The 21,366-nt window shown below is 40.4% G+C and overlaps 1 protein-coding gene across 1 annotated transcript in view; it reads right to left on the bottom strand.

The window, feature by feature from the left end:
* Positions 1-21,366, bottom strand: part of Arcn1 (archain 1) — a 27,530-nt gene that overhangs the window by 2,355 nt on the left and 3,809 nt on the right. The window contains exons 2-9 of the mRNA XM_031346296.1: positions 16,283-16,546; positions 15,411-15,590; positions 15,092-15,297; positions 13,292-13,456; positions 7,206-7,371; positions 6,078-6,225; positions 5,595-5,703; positions 1,271-1,475 (exon numbers count right to left, since the gene is read on the bottom strand). Coding sequence (XP_031202156.1) covers positions 1,271-1,475; positions 5,595-5,703; positions 6,078-6,225; positions 7,206-7,371; positions 13,292-13,456; positions 15,092-15,297; positions 15,411-15,590; positions 16,283-16,546 — 1,443 coding nt within the window. The remainder of the gene's footprint in view (positions 1-1,270; positions 1,476-5,594; positions 5,704-6,077; positions 6,226-7,205; positions 7,372-13,291; positions 13,457-15,091; positions 15,298-15,410; positions 15,591-16,282; positions 16,547-21,366) is intronic.

Genomic DNA, 21,366 nt, shown 5'->3' on the forward strand with positions numbered 1-21,366 from the left:
ACAGATGGTTGTAAACCACCATGTGGTTGCTGGGATTTGAACTGATGACCTCTGAAAGAGCAGTCGGTGCTGTTAACCACTGAGCCATTTCACCAGCCCAGATTCACATTTTTCTAACACTCAGGGCCTTAGGTATGCTAACCAAGCACTATTCACTGAGCCATGTTCGCAGTTCTATGCAGTAATTTTGCTTCTTAAAAAAAACCCAACAACAACAATTGGGAGCCAAGAACCCAATGGTAAAGTATTTGCCTACCCTGCTGGGCTCTGGGTTGGATTTTCAGCACTATAAATACATAAAGTATTTTGATTTCTTGGGTAAAAGGTAAAGCAACAGCAAGGGAATGGATATGCAAATGGACTTTAAGATACATGAGGTTAGAACAAATTTAGTATATATGAATCATAGTCAGTAAGTACTTTTCTACCTCCCAAGCGCTGGGATTAAAGGCATGTGCCACCACCGCCCAGCCAGTAAGTACTTTTATGTGAAATATTTTATCTTTAAACTTTATCTAGAGAAGAAATCTGAGACCAACAGGTGCTTGCTTTGCTGCTTCAAAGGAAATAACTGACTCCATTAACCTGTCCCCTGACCTCCACAAATGTGCTGGGACACACATGGTCCCATATATACACACACAAAATAAATTATTTTCTTTTTAGATGTCTTTTACATGTGTGTATGCCTGGTGCCTGCAGAGGTCAGAAGAGGCATTAGATCCACTGGGACTGGAGTTCTGAATAGTTGTAAACAACCATGTTGGTGCTGGGAACCAAGCCAGGGTTCTCTGCAAGAACAGTAAATGCTCTTTATCTGCTGAGCTTTCTGGCCCCTTCAAACAGAAGATTTGAAAAAAAAAAAAGGCCCTCAGAAGGCAGACCTCTATGAATTGGAGGAACACCTGGTCTACATAGCAAGTTCTAGCCAGGCAGTGGTGGCGCATGCCTTTAATCCCCCCAGCACTTGGGAGGCAGAGGTAGGTGGATTTCTGAGTTCAAGGCCAGCCTCGTCTACAGAATGAGTCCAGGACAGCCAGGGCTACACAGAGAAACCCTGTCTCAGAGGGGACTGGGGGGGGGCAAGTTCTAGGCCAGCCAGGACTACATAAGCAGACCCTGTTATAAAGGGGGGAAAAAGATGATGATTGAGTAAGAACTGGAGTCTGCAGAAGACTTCAGCTTTGATTCTTTTCTTTGACATGGAACTGTGCTACTATCAGACACTTGTCTGGCCTTCCCACACCTGCCTTCTTTTACAACAGAATACCTGTATGTTGCAGTAATTCTTTTTGGAGATGAAAGAAACTTGAACAGGGAAGAAGTCATTGGGCTGCCCAGGAATGCTGAACTCCAGGCTGCCACTCTTATTTTTGGCATCAATCACTGGCAGGCACCACTCCAACGTATTTCTCCGACTGTCATGTCGATATTCTCCATCAATCTCACCAATCACAGGTGCACCAACACCCGATCTGTCATGAGAAACAACCAGTCAGTGTAGATGTCTAGAGCTCAGAGAACTCCAACAAGAAAAACCAAACTCAAATTTGATTACATATTTCAAATTCTGCCTCAAGTTTTCTAAAGTGATGCACTTGGTAACTTCAAGGACCAAGGTCATAGCACGGCTGCTAAGAGCAGCGCTAGCCCCCCTTGTAAAGAAAGACAAGAGAACAACAGGCATTTAGGATGCGGCTCTGGGGGCTGACCTGACCTAGGAGCTAGCAGGGAACTCAGATGGTAGGTGTTTATAAAAATATTTTCATTGTAAAACTCACTAGTGGTTTGCTAGCCTGTTAAGGACATTTAAAAATTTTATATTTATTGGTATTTTGACTGTATATGTCAGTATGAGGGTGTCATATCCCTTGAATAGGAGTTACAAACAGTTGTGAGCTGCCACGTGAGTGCTAGGAATTGAACCCAGTCCTCTGGAAGAGTAGCCAGTGCTCTTAACTATTGAGCCATCCTTCCAGCCCCCTGTTAAGGATTTTTTTAACCATGAAACTCTTCAATAAACAACAATAAGAAAAGCCGGGCAGTGGTGGCACACAGCTATAATCCCAGCACTTGGGAGGCAGAGACAGGCGGATTTATGAGTTTGAGGCCAGCCTGGTCTACAGAGTGAATTCCAGGACAGCCAGGGCTACACAGAGAAACCCTGTCTTGAAAATACAAAAACAAAAACAACAATAAGAAATAAAGCAGTTTGGTAGAAGGGGAGAGTTTATATACCAATAATAGAGGTAAACTCGATCTTTGAAAAGATTTGTTTACAAAAAGAGTTCATAATGTTTCAAACCTTACTGAAGCCAATGCTAGTGAGTTGATTTGATTATAATTTAGTGGATTTATTTGGTAAATGAAAAGTGAAAGCATGACTACAAGGTGTGGGCAAAATAAACTGGAAAAAGAGATACATAGTTGTCTTTGGTCACAGAAGAATGGGGCTAGTTAGGATATACTTTGCACTCCCACAAATGGCTGACAGGCAGTGTCACCTACTCCCACAGATTCTAAATTTACTCTCTTGTAGTTCACCAGTGACACTCAATGCTTACATTAGGGGCAGGGTAAATGAGGAAAACAAAGACTCCTGTAAGGGTGGCAAAAGACTTTAACTGTTTCCTATCAATTTTACAGTGCTCGTCCCTTCTCTGTGCCCAGTTTTGACTCTGACATCTAATCTGCTATAGGCACTGTGGTAAAATGTTTTTCAAAGATCTCTTCATGACACTGCAAAGTAGAACGAAGACACAGGAAACCACCATGGCCATAATTATAGAGTAGACGGAGAGACCTAAAAACTGTGGCATTCCAAAAATAGTCTAGTAAAATAAATCCCAACAAACAAAGTCCACCCATCAGCAGTGCCCAAGTCCTACCACTGTTCAAGGTAGCTATTTACTATTCTGAAGGAACAACTGACTTGTAAAGACAGTCACCCTATTATTTTACTTTTTTTCAAATTAAGGTCTTTTTGTATAACATAGGCTTGAAATCAGAACTCTCCTGCTTCTCAAGGGCTGGAACTTTAGGTGTGCTGGTTAATCCTATTAATGGGAATATTGGAATGGTGGTTTGAATAAAAAAATGGCCCCTATAAGCCCATAGGGAGTAGCAGTATTATGAGGTGTGGCCTTGTTGAAGTAGATGTGGCCTTGTTGGAGGAAGTGTGTCACTGAGGAAGATGGGCTTTGAGGTTTCAGGAACTCAAGCCAGGCCAAGTGGCTCACTGTTCCTGAGGATCTGAATGTAGAACTCTTAGTGATCTCTCCAGCACTAAGTCTGCTTGCTTGCCACCATATTTCCTGCCATAACAATAATGGACTAAACCTCTGAACCTGTGAGCCAGCCCCAATTAAATGCTTTCCTTTATAGGGGCTGGAGAGATGGCTAAGTGGTTAAGAGCGCTGACTGCTCTTCCAGAGGTCCTGAGTTCAAATCCCACATCAATCACATGGTGGCTTACAACCATCTGTAATGAGATTGGGTGCTCTCTTCTGGCCTGCAGGCATATATGTAGACAAAATGCTGTATACATAATAAATCTTTTAAAAATGCTTCCTTCCTTCCTTCCTTTCTTTCTTTCTTTCTTTCTTTCTCTCTCTCTCTCTCTCTTTTTTTAAAGCTGTCATGGTCATGGCATCTCTTCAGAGTAATAAGACAATTGGTAATGTAGCATATTTTAAAAAGCAGAAATGAGGCCAGGTGGTAGTGGAGCATGCCTTTAATCCCAGCATTTGGGAGGTAAAAGCAAGTAACCTCTATGAGTTCGAGGCCAGCCTGGTCTACAGACTTAGTTTCAGGACAACCAAGAGAAATCCTGTCTTAAAAAACAAAGGGAGAAAGAAAAGAAAAACCCAGAAATAAGCATGACTAAAATTAGTCTTGGTCAAGATAAATCCCTCAGTAATCAAAGGAAACAAAACTAGAAATTAAGTACTATTTTGTTGCATATAAATTATTTTGTTGCAATAAAAGTTGAGGCATATAACAATAGGAATACTCTATGGCTCATGATTAAAACCTGTATTGCCTAAGGCAGGGCTGAGGGTGAGGGTAAAAGCTGAGGTAATAACAGTGTGCACTCTACTGGAGACATGATATTTCCAGAGGACCTTGAGGCTATGCCAGTGAAGTACACAAGACATCACTGGAACAACAATTTTAAGGTGCATGTGTGTGATAGGGCCTCACTCCATAGCCTATGCTGACCTGGAACTCAAACTCAGAGGATCCTTCTGCTTTGGTCGCCCAAGTGCTAGTGTGTAAGCCACCACCCCCAGCTTGACATACGTGTTTATCTTGCCCGTGCTGACAGTTTCCCAGGTCAAAACTTACTGCACACTGCATGCTTCATGTCAATCATAACTTAAAGCTTCTAGAAAACTTAATGAAACCAATGTAGGCATACTGTATCCAAAACACACTTCTATCTTCAGTGAAAGAAAAAGGAAAAACAGGCTGGCAGACTAAGCTTCTCTGAAATGTGTAAAAGTTTGATTTGAAATGGGTTTATCCTCCTGGCCTTGGGAAGACTACAAAGTAAGTGGAGCCTAACTCAAGAAAGCAGCTCTAGCACTGCAAGTAATTTGTCTTGGTTTCAAAGTAAATTCCACCCCTTTAAAAATGTACAGCTCAAAAAATAAAAATGTTCACTCATCATGGTGTTGAAGTCCTTAACCACCGCACTAAGAGACAGAGGAAGGTGGATCTCAGAAATCAGACCAGCCAGGGTTACATAGTGAGGCTCTATTTCAAAAAACTCATCCTATCCAAACCAAACAAATCAAAGTATACAAATGCATGCTGTCTATGAGGTCTATCAACTCAAGTCATAGGACATTTTCACCACCTGGCCCCTTTCCCATTAAGTACTTTACTCTCTACCTCTTGATTTCTATTCAAAAAGGGTTACCCTTTTCTAGAAAGCCATATGTGTCTGCCTTCCTTTACATTAGTCATAATCCCCACCTCACCTCCTTTCTCCCTCAAAACAAGGTCACACATAGCCCAGGATCAAAGCTCGGATCCTCTTGTTTCTACCTTTCAAGTGTTAGAATTATAGGCCTGTGCCACCATACCAGGCTTCACAACTGGTTTTTAATTTATTTTTCAGTCAACTAATTAATTGTTTTTGTTTTTCGAAACTGGGTTTATGTAGCCCTTGAACTTGCTCTGTAGACCAAGCTGCCCTCGAACTCAAGAGATCCTCTGCTTCCAGAGTGATGCACAATTGGTATTTACGAAGAAGCAGTATAAGTTATGCCTACTGCTTCAGACCTATAATCTTAGCTACTCTTGAGATTAAGAAAGAGCAGTCTGGGCCGTTTTGTGAAACTGTGTCTCAAAACAGGTATAAAGAAGACTGGGGACATAGCTCAGCAGTAGAGCTCTTGCTGTGTTTAAGCCTCTAGGTTTAATCAGTATTGCCGGGGGGGGGGGGGGGGGGGGGGGGAAGAAAATAAGCAAACATTTCAGTATGGATATACTGAGGTACCGCTTCCAAAATTCATCCCCAAACCCCAGGAACCAGCTTGGCAAATTAACACAAGGATAAGGATGATTATTAAGAGAATTTCACTTACGGGAGTGGGATGGTTATGATCACATCATTGAGCTCTAAATTATCTTCCTGTAGCTCATATTCTATGTTGACATCACAGCCGTTTCCACTTTCAGAAGGCCAGCAATTAACTGAGAAGAAAAACAAGGCCATCACACCTCAGCTTTAGAAAAAGAGTAGAACTGTTTCTTGGCCTTTGGGCTAACATCAAGAGTATGGAAGAATAGAAAATGTTAAAATGGCAAATACAGCTGACCAATAACTGCAGATCTATAGCATCCTATGTAAATTATCCACTGGTGACTCAAAACTGTAATTCCAGCTCCAGGGGATCCGATGACTTCTTCTGGCCTTCATAGGCATACATTCATTCAAAGACACATATACTTTTAAAAAATTAAAAGGACTAATTCAGATATACAAAATATAGCATCAATTCCACTTTGCCAAAAAGAACTTGCTATGGCAATGAAGATAAAAGAGAATACCCATTACAGATACCTACTTGTCAAAGGAATAAAAGATTCCTCTGTTGTTTGTAGTCTCCACTTTAGTACCCCTACATCACTGTTGACTGGAAATGACTTCTCTGGGTTTTTCAAGCCAATGAGAGACTCTGCAGTAAAAAGTTTTTTATCCACATTTGGATGGGTCTGGAATGAGAAGAGAAGGAAGCCTGGAGTTCAGAGTGACAAGTGAAGGGGCCAGCAAGACAGCTCATTAAGTAGGTAAAGGCTCTTGCTTCTAAGCAATAACCTGAGCTCAGTCCCTGGGACCCAAAAAGAAGAGAAGAGAGCCAACACTTGAAAGTTATCCTCTGCCCTCTATACATATGACATGGCACATGCACGGCCACACAGACATATATACACAAGTACATAACACAGACACACAGAATAAATAAGTGCACTAAAAATAAAAAAATAAAGAAGTTAAGAAGCTGAAAATGTAGCTCAGTTGACAAAGAACTTGCCTAGCATATATGGGGCTCTGGATTCAACTGCCTACAGTCCTAGTACTCTGCAGAGATAGGAGGACCAGACAACTACAAGTTCAAGGTCAGGTCATACTCTGTTACACAGTGAGTTTGAGGCCAGCCTGACCTATGTAAGACCTTGTCTCAACTACTGCACATCAAGGAAGGAAGGAAAGAAGGAAGGAAGGAAGGAAGGAAGGAAGGAAGGAAGGAGGGAGGGAGGGAGAGAGGGAGGGAGGGAGAAAGGAAGGAAGGAAGGAAAGAAGGAAGGAAGGAAGGAAGGAAGGAAGAAGGAAGGAAGGAAGGAAGGAAAAGAAAGAAGGAAGGAAGGAAGGAAGAAGGAAGGAAGGAAGGAAGGAAGAAGGAAGGAAGGAAGAAGGGAAGGAGATGAAGACTAACAGAAAATAAACCCCTCTGGGCTTACACAGAAGATAAATTGGATTCCTAATAAATTATATATTTTTAAAAAAAATTTTGTGGAAAGATTTGCCTTCTATGAAGACTTAAGATTTTAGACCATCTTTTAAAAGGGTGGCTAAGGCTATATAGTTGAGCCTAACTTGAGCAAAAGCCTGTATTCAAAGTACTGCAAAAATCAAATAGAAAACCCAGAACAGAAATTATGCTAGTACTCAGTATGAAAAAGCCTCTACATACCTGTAGCTGCACCCCTTTCTTATCTTCATTTTCTACATGAAGACGAATCCGGCCAAATTTGTCATCTGAGATCCTAAGCATGATCATGCCATGCAACTCCATATTCTGTAGTCCTCCATCTCTCCCACAGGTTAGTGTGATCTTTTCTTCAATCTTCATGTGCACACTATAGAACAAAAGTCAGTATGTAAGGAGAGTAGTAACCAGGTTGGAGATGGAGGTAAATTGGTAGGTAGTGTTTGTCTAGCATCATGGAACACTGAGTGATCCCCAGCTCCACATAAACCAGGTGTGATGGTTCTGCTGTGGTACGTGTTCTTGGGAGTTCAAGCCATCTTTGGCTTATAGTGAGCTGAAGGTCAATCTGAACCACAGAGAACCTGTCCTTAAAAAGAAAGAGAAGGGGCTAGAAAGATGACTCTGCTGTTAGAACATACTACTACGAATACCAGGTAGCAGTGAGAAAAAAAATAAAACTTTCAACATGAAAATCATATTAAACAGACATGGAAGCCCATGCCTACAATCTGAATACCAAGGAGCTAAAGCAGGAGGATTCTCACAAATTTGAACATAGGCTCCAACAAAGAAGGAAATAAGAAAGAAAGAAGACAGTAATGTCCAAACTTACTTTGTAAGCATTTTTAAAAAATAAAAGCCAGGTGTAATAGTATACCCTTTAAGTCCCAACATTTAGGTGGATCTCTGTGAGTTCAAGGCCAGCCTGTTCTACATAGCAAGTTCTATGCAGTGTTTGTCTCAAAAACAAATAACAAAAAACATATATTTTTTTTAAAAAAGGAATTTCAACATAGATACTATGTAAAGGCAGACAATGCTTTCCCTAGAAGATATGTTTTATTAAAGAAAAGTCTCTGTGCCAGGTATGAGATATAAAGCCTCCAAAATAACACAGCTATTGTCATTGCTCTTGTTTGCACACCTTAACCAGATTACAAGACTACTGTTGAAGACATAACTTACTTTGCTTGCAGGACACAGGGAAATTGGTGGAACTGACCTGAAAACTTCGTCCCTGTTGGCTAGCTTTCAATGCTGGAAGGTACTATGTCGGCCACTGGGGAGGAAAGATAATTGGCCTTACCAAGTACTAGACCTTTAACCCTGTACTAGTGTCCTACCAGGCAAGATATGGCCAATGGTGCAAGAGTGGCATGTAGGTTATACAAGGGTAACCAATTGCTTTCTGGTTTGATCTGAGGCCTACATTCCACAAGAGGGAATTCATGTACGATACTGTAAACCTAGTTAAAGTCCATGGTTTGGGACATCACAAGCCTTGGTGGAAAACTTACTATTGTTATTTTGCTAAATGGATATATCATTGCACTGCCTCCTAAATATTTATGTTTACACCCAGATTAGTGTTGCTCCCAATCTTGGCTAGAAAAGCCTCTTTCTGCAGTTGGCAACAATGCAGACTCCTAACTCCTAACTCTTCAAAGTACGAGAACAGCTTATTGAGTGCTCAGCCCTAAATGGGATATCTTTATCAATACTTTCTTCTCCAGGCTCAGGGAAGCTCACAGAAGAAGGGGTGCAACAGGGTTAAGAGCCAAAGGATAGGGAAGAGTTCCATGAACTGCTATTTTCTGGACATATACATCATTGCTGTTGGATTCACAAACTCACTGCAGCTATGGTTATATGGACAAGATCAAGCAACAAGATCATTAGACATTCCAGCAAGCAACACTAGTTGGATTTGGTGACTTACAAAAAGAAAACAAAAAAAGGAAAAAAATAAATAAAAAGGAGAAGTCACAAATGTGGGAGGGAACATGCTGAAGAGTGTCCCAGGGAAGTGAGAGGGTTAACCCAGGGGTGGCTATGATCAAGATACATAGTATACGTGTATAAAGCAAAGTATAAAACAAATCCTTAAAAATTAATAAAATTTAAACAAAGACTACATATACTTTGCCAAGTATTACCTTGGTTACCTATTATTAACATCATATCCCATTTGTTTCACTATCTATACATTCATAGTCTCTCTTAAAGGATTACCTATATACACATACACTGACTTCTTTCTCCCATGAACTATTAAGAGGCAGGTTATGAACACCATAGTCCTTCTACCTCTGAACACTTTATTCTTACTTTACAAGAACAAAGACATTCTTTTTTTTTTTTTAAAGATTTATTTATTATTGTAAATAATTACACTGTAGCTGTGTTCAGACACACCAGAAGAGGGCATCAGATCTCATTAAAGGTGGTTGTGAGCCACCATGTGGCTGCTGGGATTTGAACTCAGGACCTTTGGAAGAGCTGTCAGTGCTCTTACCTGCTGAGCCATCTCTCCAGCCCCCAAAGACATTCTTGTAGTTCAGTATTAAAGTGCTTGCCTATAAGGCTTAAAAATATTCTCTTATGGGGCTGGAGAGATGGCCCAGAAGTTAAGAGCACTGACTGCTCTTCTGAAGGTCCTGAGTTCAAATCCCAGCAACCACATGGTGGCTCACAACCATCTGTAATGAGATCTGATGCCCTCTTCTGGAGTGTCTGAACACAGCTACAGTGTACTTACATATAATAAATGAATAAACCTTTAAAAAAAAAAAGAATATTCTCATATAGCCATATTAATGCAGTCATCAATTTCATGAATTTATACTGTATTAATACTTTGATCTAACCTACCAAAATTATATCAGTTGTCCATTATCACAAGACACAGTACAGGATCCTATTCAAGGCAAAACACTACATTTAGATGTCACATTGCTATGATTTCAAGTAAATAAATTCTTGGGTTTTCTTCTTTTGGGGGGTAGGGGAGTTCTTTTTTGAGTCAGGGTTTCTCTGTGTAGCCCTGGCTGTCCTACAACTCATTCTGTAGAGCAGATCTACCTGCCTCTTCCTTCTGAGTGCTAGGGTTAAAGATGTGCGCTAGTACCATCTGACTAGAATTTTCTTCTTTCATGCCTCTAGGAATTGAACCCAGAGCCTTATAAAGGTTAGGTAAGCACTGTTGAGGATTGCCCTGGTGCTGTTTGTATTTTGATGCTAATTCTGCTTCCACATGAGGGGCTGCCCTCCCCCCAAGAGTGGGCCATGTATTCAGGTGTTTTCATGTGAACCTTCTCCCCATTTTAAGTGGTCAAAGGCTACAGCCTGTGATTGGGCAGTGGAAGGGAAAGGTGGGGCTGGAGGTTTTAGAGAGGGAGAGAGGAAGGAGCAGAGATAAGGAGACAGAAGAGAGAGAGGAAGACAGAAAAAGAGGAGGTGGAAGGAAGATAGAGCAGAACCATGTGGCCTGGGGAGCCACAAGTAACAAGGAATCTCATAGCTGGGGAATAGAGGAGTGCAGTGGTATAACTGCCCAGTATAGATGTACAGCTTATAAATATTATAACTGAGTTGTGTGGTTTTTGCATGGGCTTATTGGGTAGGAAACTTACCACAACAAAGCACTATTTACTGTTTTCTCATTATCTATAATTTAATGGAAATTATGTCTAATTGTGGTGGTTTGAATGAGAATGGCCTCCAAAGGCCACTGAATATTTGGTTTTTGAATGTTTGGTTCCCAGCTGGTGGAATGTTTAGTAAGAATTAGGAGGTTTAGTCTTGTTGGAGGTGTGTCACTGGGGGTTGGCTCTGAGGTTTCAGAAGCCCACATCAAGCCTAGGCTCTTTCTCTTTGCCTGCTGTCTGAGAATCAGAAGGTAAGCTCTCTGCTACTACTCTAGCACCATACCACGCCTGCCTGCCACAATGCTCCTGCCACGATGATCATGAAGTAACTCCAAAACTCTAAGAGAACTCACAATTAAATGCTTTCTTGACCCGATCATAGTGGGGGTTTTTTGTTTCTTTACAGCACTAGAACATAACTAAGATGTAAGTATATGTCTGCTTTATATAAAGATTTTTAAGAGATAAGCCACAAGTTTTTTACTCCCCTCTATACTACAGATTATCCTATCCCCTCAGAAAAATGTCCAAAAAATAGTTAATATTGTCTCCACCATATGAAACTTACATAGTTGCAATTAGTTAAGTACAATCTATACACATTCTGTAATAGAAACACACGTCTATATGCTTGTGTGCCATGTGTATGCTTGGTGCCTGCAGACACCAGAGAAGAGGGCATTGTATTCTCCAGAGCTAGAGTTACAAATGGCTGTGATTCACCATGAGGGTACTGGGAACTGAACCTAACAGTCAGTGCTCTTAACTGTTGAGCCATCTTCCCAGCTCTAGAATTACTTTGAAGCTAGGTAAACTACAGTGGCTACAAAGAATATTTTGGGCTCTTATTTTGTTTCTTTTGTCCCAGCCTCTTAGTTCCTTCCCAAAACAAAGACACTAGACTCAAAAACACAGAAGTCCAAATCTTTGTGAAGGACCCCACTTTACCTTGCCTCCATTGATCAAGAACACATTCTGCTCTTACAGAAGACCTAAGTTCAGCTCCTTGCACCCATATGGAGTGAGCTCACAACAGCTTTTTTTTGTTTGTTTGTTTTTCGACAGGGTTTCTCTGTGTAGCCCTGGCTGTCCTGGAACTCACTCTGTAGACCAGGCTGGCCTCGAACTCAGAAATCCGCCTGCCTCTGCCTCCCAAGTGCTGAGAGGCATGCGCCACCATTGCCCGGCTAAATAATTTTTTTTTTTTTTTTTTTTTGGTTTTTTGAGACAGGGTTTCTCTGTATAGCCCTGGCTGTCCTGGAACTCACTCTGTAGACCAGGCTGGCATCGAACTCAGAAATTCTCCTGTCTCTGCCTCTAAATAACTTTTTTAAAAAAAAGGCATGAAAGCCTCAGCTTTTCTCAAAACCACCAAAATAGCACAAGTAATTTTATGAGTGAAGAGATTTAGCCAGATGTAACTGTTCACTTCTAACAAGACAGCACACACAAAAGAGTAAACAGTCCACTTCTATGCACCCCTGACAGTGGTATCCTCCCAGACTCATCTTTCAGTTGGCCTCCAAACTATCAGTAACTATAGGTCTGGGATTAAGGGCAAAAAATCTGTATATTGATTATTACATGAATTTGATTAACCTACTGCTTAAAAATGCCACTGACCATTGTTTCAGCCCCGAGATAAAAGACAAATTGAATTATAATGGATTCAAATATATAAATTTTAGCATGTTAATTTGCTTTGAGGACCTTCACAAATTATATATTGAGTGACTTTCCTTTACAGTTTTAATTAGAAAAAGACAGGACAAAATGTGAGTTAATGTAGTTCTAGCCCTGTAAGTCAAGGGTTGTTTTCTTTGACCTAGGTTTTTATATAACTGAAGCTGACCTTGAACTCCAGATCTTCCAGTCTCTACCTCCCAAATGCTGGGATCACAGGTATGTTCCACCATGCCATGCTTAAGAGACAAGCATAAAGCTACTTTTCCTAAATCAGCCAATAAAAAGCAAGTTTTAAACTTCACAGGAAATAGATGGCTGAGTTTCTAATGATATTTAAAGTGGGGAAAAAAACATACTATGAGTTAATATCTGGATTATGCACTAAATAAAAATTTTAAATCAGTTAACAGTTAAAAGGCACAAAAACATGAAGCTAGAATGTATGCAGCTCAGAGGTAAACAGTGTGCTCAGCATATGAAAGGTTCTGGGTTAAAGTCCTAGCACAAAAATAAATAAATACACAAATAAGCAAGAAATGAGAGAACTTAAAGACAGTTTTAAGGGCTGGAGAGTTAAGAGCACACAGTGCTCTTCCAGGAGAGCACCAGTACCCACACAGGTAGCTCAAAACCACCTGTAACTCCAACTCCTGGGAGATCTAATACCTCTGGTCTCTTCAGGCACCTGTACTCTACAAATCCCCACACATATACATGAACTAAAAATAACAAAATACCCAGGTGTGGCAGCACATACCTTTAAATCCAGCATTTGAGAGGCAGAGGCAGGAGGATCTCTTATGAATTTGAGGCCAGCCTGATCTACACAGTTGAGTTCTAGGTGAGCCTGGCCTACAATAGTGAAATCCTGTCTTAAAGGAAAACAGAACAACAATTTTTTTAAAATATGATAAAAAAATTGTATTGTTTGTTCTTGAAGAAGTCACTGCTTACCTTTCCATATTAATAGGTGGAGTATGCACTTTGGTTGCTTCCGAGGTACGTTTCCCCATATTAGAAGACATAATAGTTTCACCTTCAGATTTCAATTTGTCCACAAAGTTATCTACTTCCTTTCCTTTAGCTCCAAGTTTCAAAGCCTTGCTGGGGCCTGAAGGTCTAAGTAGAAGGAAAAAAAAAAAGAGTAAATATATGATAAAATATAAAAACACCCACAAACTTTAATTAATAGCCTACTACAAGCAAAGCTTTCTCTGAAGGAATGTGAAGATCTTAGGAGAAAACCTGTTTCCTAGTATAGGTGGACAACTACAACATTTATAGCCATAAATGGTCCAGTGAAAACATAGCATTCCATTTAGATAAATATGACTATGAACAGAAAACAAATTTTGCAGTCGGGCAGTGGTGGCGTGCACCTTTAATACCAGCACTTGGGAGACAGACTTCTGAGTTGGAGGCCAACCTGGTCTACAGAGTGAGTTCCAGGACAGTCAGGGCTAAACAGAAAAATCCTGTCTCAAAAACCAAAAAAAAAAAAAAAAAAAAAAAAAAAAAAAAAAAAAAAAAAAAAATCCCAACAACCAAAAACCCAAATTTTATATATACCTTCAGCAGCCACAGATTCTTCTGAAACATTAAAACTAAAAAACCATATTCTGGAGCTAGAGAGATGGCTCACTCAGGTCAAGAGCACTTGTTCTTAAAGAGGCCCCAGGTTTGGTTCCCAGCACCAACATGGTGGCTCACAATCATCTCTAATTCTAATTCTCAATGTACTCTCCTGACCTCTATGGGCACCAGGCACCCATGTGGTACACATACATACCTGCAAGCATATACATAAAATTTAAAAAATAAACAAAACAAAACCAAAAACCTGATTGTTAGTGAGTTCAGGACAGCCAGTGCTATAACAGAGAAACCCTGTCTCAGAAAAAAAAAAACAAAAAAACAAAAAACAAAACAAAACAAAAAACCTGTTCATTCTAAGAGTACCTGTGGCTCTTGAAGAGAACTTGGGTCTAGTTCCCAGTAGCCATATGGCTACTCATACCTGTGTACTACTACGTTCAAGGTGATCGGACACACATCTCTGGCCTCTGAGAGGCACAAATATGATAAACACATATACCCACAGGCAGGGTAAAATAATAAATATTTAAAAAGAAAAATTCATATTCCACAGTTAAATACTCCCCCACTTCACCAATTAAGACCACTGTCATAAGAAATGTAGTTATTTGTACAACTCTCTTATAAAAGGAAAATAACATAGATATCTTTTTTTTTCCCCCCGAGACAGGGTTTCTCTGTGTCACCTTGGCTGTCCTGGAACTCACTCTGTAGACCAGGCTGGCCTCAAACTCAGAAATCCGCCTGCCTCTGCCTCCCAAGTGCTGGGATTAAAGGCGTGCGCCCGGCTAACATAGATATCTTTTATTCCTGTCTTTTATATATCCAAATTTAGTATCACAGCTTACATCATTAAGTCCCTCATTTTTTTACAATTAATTTATTTATTATATGTAAATACACTGTAGCTGTCTTCAGACATCCCAGAAGAGGGCATCAGATCTCATTACGGATGGTTGTGAGCCACCATGTGGTTGCTGGGATTTGAACTCAGGACCTTCGGAAGGGCAGTCAGTGCTCTTACTGGCTGAGTCATCTCTCCAGCCCGAGTCCCTCATTATTTAAGCTAGCTTAGAAACCAAATATCACTTTCATGAAGCACACACATACAGACCCTTCCTCTGCATCCTAGGTTGCTGGTAATACACTAGACAATACCTGGCTGGTGCAGGCGCCACTTTTGGTTTATCAGTTTCAATGATAGTCTCTGTGATCATGGCTGCTGTGCTGCCTCCAGACACTGCAGAACTACCAAATCCTCCAAATCCTGGTGCTTTTTTTCCCTGTCTCTCTGCATCTCTTCGGGCCTGTTGTAATTCCTTTGCTTTACGCCGCATCTCAGCCTTAGCTTCACGTTCTTGAGTCTAAGGAAAGAGACATGCTTGTAGCTTTCAGTATAGTCTACATTAGCAAGTCAAACCAGGAAATCAGATTAATGAAAGCTAACAGAAAGACACTTAAATTGGCAGTCACTTACCTCTCTGACTGCTCTGAATACTTTCTCCTCATGAGAGTCCATTTCTGTGAAGGTTCTGATCTGTGCCAGGTTAACATTCTCCCGGTATCCCAGGGCAACGATTTCATCAAAAGCAAAAATCAAATCAAAACAGTGCTCAGATATTTCATTTTCCTCTAAGGCTCGGCAATATTCAGGGATCTAATTACAGACAGTAACAGACAACAAAGATTAAGAATTTCATAGCAGCTATGTTTCTAAGTCTTTTAAATACATATTTAAAAAACAATGAATTTTAGCACTTAGGAGGTGGAAGCTAACCCATCTTTGGCTACACAGCAAGGTTAAGGCTAGCTTGGGCTACATGAAATCTTATCTCAAAATGATCCCAATTAATAAAACAATGGGGTTGGAGAGATGGCTCACTGGCTAACAGTATAAACTGTCTTTCTAGAGGACTTGGGTTCAATTCCCAGCACCCACATGGTAACACAGACATACACAACAGGTGGGGGTCCAAACAAATTTCAGAAACACAGACATACTAAATTAGTTAAGTACTGAGATATGAGAGAAGGAGTCTGCATTCTCCTTTGGAATGCTTATAGCTTAGGAAGGAACCCAACAAGTATCTGCTGAATGAATGAAGAGCTGGAAGGGATTGGGTATAGCTCAGCAACAGAGTGCTTGCATAGAATGCACAAGGAAGGCACTGCAAAATAAATAATGGAAGAAAAAAAAACAAGCAAGTAAGCAAGCAGGCATTAAAAAATGAGTTGCATGGATAAGTTGTAGAGATGTGTACAAACTGATAATATCAGCTATTTCAGAGTCAAACCTATTTTCAATAAAAAAATGTAATACAGTGTAATCCAGTATTACAGGTCTCTTACCACCCTGGAGAAGAGCCTTAAAGTCTCCAAATCTTCTAAGATATTGCTGTTCTTTGTAGTGATCAATACCATGTACAGTTTCTCCATAGGTTGGTAGACATATCTTACACTCTCTGTTTCAACAAAAGTATGTTGTTTTCCAGTGTTCATGAGTTTTGGGAAAGCTGCTAATAAGCCCTCAATCCGAGTTCGGGTCATCTCCACAAACTGTCGAGAAACAATAGCCTTTCCCGCTTTCGTGCAGACTGCTGCCGCCAACAGCACCTGCCAAGAACAAACACATAAATAAGTACTCCTTACTTTACTTCTTACATTTGTTTTCTCAGCACCTCAGGAGAGCTTCCAAATAACAGCACATTCAGTGACATTACATTGTCTTTCAAACTACACTTCACTGTTTCTTTAATTATGGCATGCAATTTATTTATGGTTTTTCAAGACAGAGTTTCTCTGTGTAGTCCTGACTGTCCTGGAACTCACTCTGTAGACCAGGCTGGCCTCAAACTCAGAAATCTGCCTGCTTTTGTCTCCCAAGTGCTGAGATTAAAGGCGTGTGCCACCACTGCCTGGCTACACAGCATGCAATTTATAAGACAAGGTAGAAGAAAATAAAGCAATTATTCTATAATATACATAAAGCTATATATGTGTGCATTATGTATATATGTGAATGTGTGTATATATGTGTATATGAATATATGTGTGTGTGTGTTAAAAAAATAACTTTTGCCTAGAATGTGTAAAGAGTGAGGTTCCACCACCAGCACTACACGTAAGCACGCACGGAGTTATTTTTTTCCAAAGTGTATATTTAAATTATTATTTATATTGGCTGGTTGATTGTGAGACCCCGTGGGAGTGCCAATGTGTGTGGACAACTTGAGAGAGTCAGTTCTCTCCTTCCAGTATGGGCTCCAGGAATTGAACTCAGGCTGTCAGGCAGGTGGCAAGTATCTTCAGCAGCTGAGCGTCTCAGCAACCTGTATATGCACATTATTGATTAGTCAGTTATGACTCAGAACTGGGTTACACTCTGCTTTGGCACAACCATAGACAACAGATCAAGCATTTTCTTTAAAAAGGGGTAGAGATTTCCATGTCAAAACAGAAGTCTGATGAGGCAGATAAAAAGGTTTTTAAGAGCTCTACCTGAGTGTGGCAGCACTAGGCTAATTCTACCACTCAGGATGCTAAGGCAGGAAGAGTACTAGGGTATATACCCGTCTCAGAAAAAGGAAACAAAGTAACGAATAGGTAGCCCACTGCTTCCTTTTTGTTTTTACTGTAGGTCATTGAGTCTGAGTTGATCTGCCCTTTGAGCAGCCTTTCCATCCCACTTTCTCTTCTAGACATGCAAATGAGCTGTGAAGTGGAAATTCTACAGGCCTGCTGTTTCATGTAAGTTTTGACCTCGAGCAATGATTAAGACCCAATAATTTTCTGATATCTTCAATTTATTTAACAAAGCAAACACAAGAGGAGGAGGAAGATCCTCACATAGAGGAGTAGGAAAGCTAAACAGTATGGGGTTTTTTTGTTTTTTATTTGGTTTTTGGAGAAAGGGTTTCTCTGTGTAGCCCTAGCTGTCCTAGAACTCAATCACTCTAGACCATGCAGGCCTCATATTCAGCAATCTTCCTACCTCCACCTCCAAGTGTTAGGACTACTGGCTTAAGCGGTGTTCTAACAAGCCTCTTCAGTATAGAGATCCAAGTGTTCATAAGCACAAGCAACAACAAAAGATTGACACATCTGGCAAGACCCACTGTTAGGATGTAATCTCTTAAACAAACTCTACTTGTTAAATGTCTCAATTTTATGGAAACCTGTCCATTACAGATCAAGAGCTTGAAAAACAAAAGTCAGGTAATTTGAATAAATATCCTCACAGTGGAGACAGTCCCCTCTTCCAGTACTGGAGACTGAACCCAGGGCCTCTAGCATAATAGGCAAGCATGTTATATATATATATCCCCAGCATTTTTTCTTAAGTTTTCATCTTATTTTATGTTATTACAGGATCTTCCTAAATTGTCCAGGCTGCCTTCAAATGTATGTTCTTTTTGCCTCAACTTCCAAAGCAGTTGAATTACAGATGTGCATCCATTCAGTTTCAATGTTTTGTTATCTGTACAGGAGACCACAGCATCCAAAGAGAATACACGGTCCCACCACCTGGGGGATAAAGGAAGGATGAGAAACTCAAGGTCATCCTAAAGCTGGGTATTGGTAGTATATATCTTTAATCCCAGTAATGGAGACACAGAAGCTGGTGGATCTCTGTGAATTGGAGAACAGCATTATCTATAGAGTGAGTTCAGGACAGCCAGGGCTACTCAGGGTAGGGAAGGAGAAAGAAGGGGATGGGAGAGGAGTGGAGTAGAACAGAGGGGAGAGGAGGGAAGGGAAGGGGAGAGGTTAGCTAGTTAGGGTATCTGGGAGAGAATTACCACCAAACTTGTTTTAAGCAATAGAATAAAACAATTTAACTGAGCCAGGGTGGTGGTGCACACTTTTAGTCCCAGCACCTAGGAGACAAAGGCAGGTAGAATCTCTGTGAGTTCAAGACTAGTCTGGACTATATATCAGGTTCCAGGATAGCCATGGCTACCTAGAGATTCTGTCTATAACAAAAGGAAACAACCCCAACCTTATTAATTTATATTGTAGCTGGGCAGTGGTGGCATACGCCTTTAATCCTAGCACTTGGGAGGCAGAGGCAGGTGGATTTCTGAGTTTGAGGCCAGCCTGGTCTACAGAGTTAGTGAGTTCCAGAACAGCCAGGGCTACACAGAGGAACCCTGTCTAGAAAAACCAAAAAAAGAAAAAAGAAAAAAAAAGTTGTAAAGTGTTTCATCTATATCCTGCACAAATAAGTTCCCTCCAAAAAAAAAAAAACAGATTTTTTTTTTCTGATTTACTTTAATTGAACATTGCATTCTCTCAGATGAAATCTCAAGAGCTAATATTATTCCACTTTCCAAATAAGAACAAAAATTTAGAAAAGGCTAGATTTAAAGGAAATGACAGAATTCTCCTGCATCTCTGATTCTATCAACTCCATACTGAATTTACTTTATCCAGGGCTGTGTACAAGGTGTATTACCACTACGTCTTCAGCCTTTGGTTTTGTTGTTCTACTTTTTTGTTTGTTTGTTTTTTGTTTTGTTTTTCAAGACAGGGTTTCTCTGTGTAGCCCTGACTGTCCTTGAACTCAGAAATCCACCTGCCTCTGCCTCCCAAGTGCTGGGATTAAAGGTGTGCGCCACCACTGCCTGGCTTTCTACTCTTTTTTTGTGCGTTCTTATGTAGTTGAGACTGGCTTGTAACTTTCCATTCTTTTGCCTATGTTTCCTGAGTGCTGAGATAACCCATATGTACCACAATGTCAGGGCTGCATTATTATCACACTAGATGCTCTCTGATTATAAAGAAACATAGTGGGCTGGAAAGATGGCTCAGTGGTTAAGAGCACTTAGCTACCTTTCCAGACCACCAGGGTTCCATTCCTAGTATCCACAGCTCTCTGTAACTCCACTTCTAGATTTCCAACAACCCTCTTCTAGCTTTTCTTTCTTTTGGCCTTTACAGGCACTAGCCATGCACATGATATAGACATACATGCAGTCAAAACATATGCAAAACATAAACTTAAAAAGAAAAAAAAATTGACATTTTGCTCAGAAGCAGTCTAATTAGTAGATTAAGAAAAAAAAAAGATATTGTAATATAAGGCATTATATGTTTAGGAACCTAAGAGAGTGGACCTAAGGAGAAAAGATTACTTCTAACTGATACAAGAAATAACATTTGATTAATTCAGGGATTGAATACATAAAGACAAAACAGCAGGGTCTGGTAATGCCTGCCTTTAATTCCAACACTCAGGAGGCAGAGACTGGTGGATCACTTGTCAGTTTGAGGCCAGTCTGGCCTACACAGTGAGTTCAAATAACAACAAAAAATCAGCAGGATAAAAATATTATCTCAAGTAGGAAAACTCTGAGATTTTATTTTAGTCTTTTCATTAACCACATATAAGCAAGTAAGACTCCCAAAGCAGGATCAAAGTTCCCTATACTGAATGTAGATAAACTTCAAAACACCTAGGGCATAAGTCACAAGGTCCATATGCTGCAGCCTCCAGTCACTAATATATCTGGAAAGATCATCTCTGAACAAGGTAAATTTATCCTGTGCAAAGTTAATACTTCTCTTCTTAAATGCCTCAACATAGTAATGCTTCGCTTCATATTCACATTCAATCAAGTTTAGCAACTACTGAAATAAAGTATATTAGAAGGTAAATTCTCCTACCACAATTTTCATTAGGGTCTCACTACATAGCCGTGGCTGGCCTGAAACTCACTGTGTGGACCAAGTGAACTCATGGAAATCTGCCTACTGGAATTATAGGAATGCTACTATGCCTAACAACAGTTCATCAGTTAAGAGCACATTCTGCTCTTGCGCAGAACCTGGGTTTGACCACTAGCACTCACAAAGAAATGCACAACCATGTGTAACTCCAGATGCCCTTTTTCTGCCCTCCTTCAGGTACCAGAGGCATACATGTAATGCACATATGTACACATAGGCAAAACATTCATACATATAATAGTTTTTTTTTTTTTTTGGTTTTTTTGAGACAGGGTTTCTCTGTGTAGCCTTGGCTGTCCTGGAACTCACTCTGTAGACCAGGCTGGCCTCAAACTCAGAAATCCGCCTGCCTCTGCCTCCCAAGTGCTGGGGTTAAAGGCGTGCGCCACCACCGCCCGGCTATATAATAGTTTTTAAGAGTTAGTTTTTAAAAAAATGAGTAACTATGACTCTCAAGGTTTTTTTGCCAGCTAGCACTGGCACATGCCTTTAATCGTAGTACTTGGGAGGCATAGGTAGGCAGATCTCTCTGAGGCCAGTTCAAGTCCAGCCTAGTCTACAGAGTGAGTTCTGGGACAGCAAGGACTTTACACAGAGAAATCCTGTCTTTAAAAAAAAATTTTATTTTTTTGGCTGGGCAGAGGCAGAGACAGGTGGATTTCTGAGTTCGAGGCCAGCCTGGTCTACAGAGTGAGTTCCAGGAC

This window comes from Mastomys coucha, unplaced genomic scaffold, assembly GCF_008632895.1.
Source record: "Mastomys coucha isolate ucsf_1 unplaced genomic scaffold, UCSF_Mcou_1 pScaffold23, whole genome shotgun sequence".
Taxonomy (NCBI): Eukaryota; Metazoa; Chordata; class Mammalia; order Rodentia; family Muridae; genus Mastomys; species Mastomys coucha.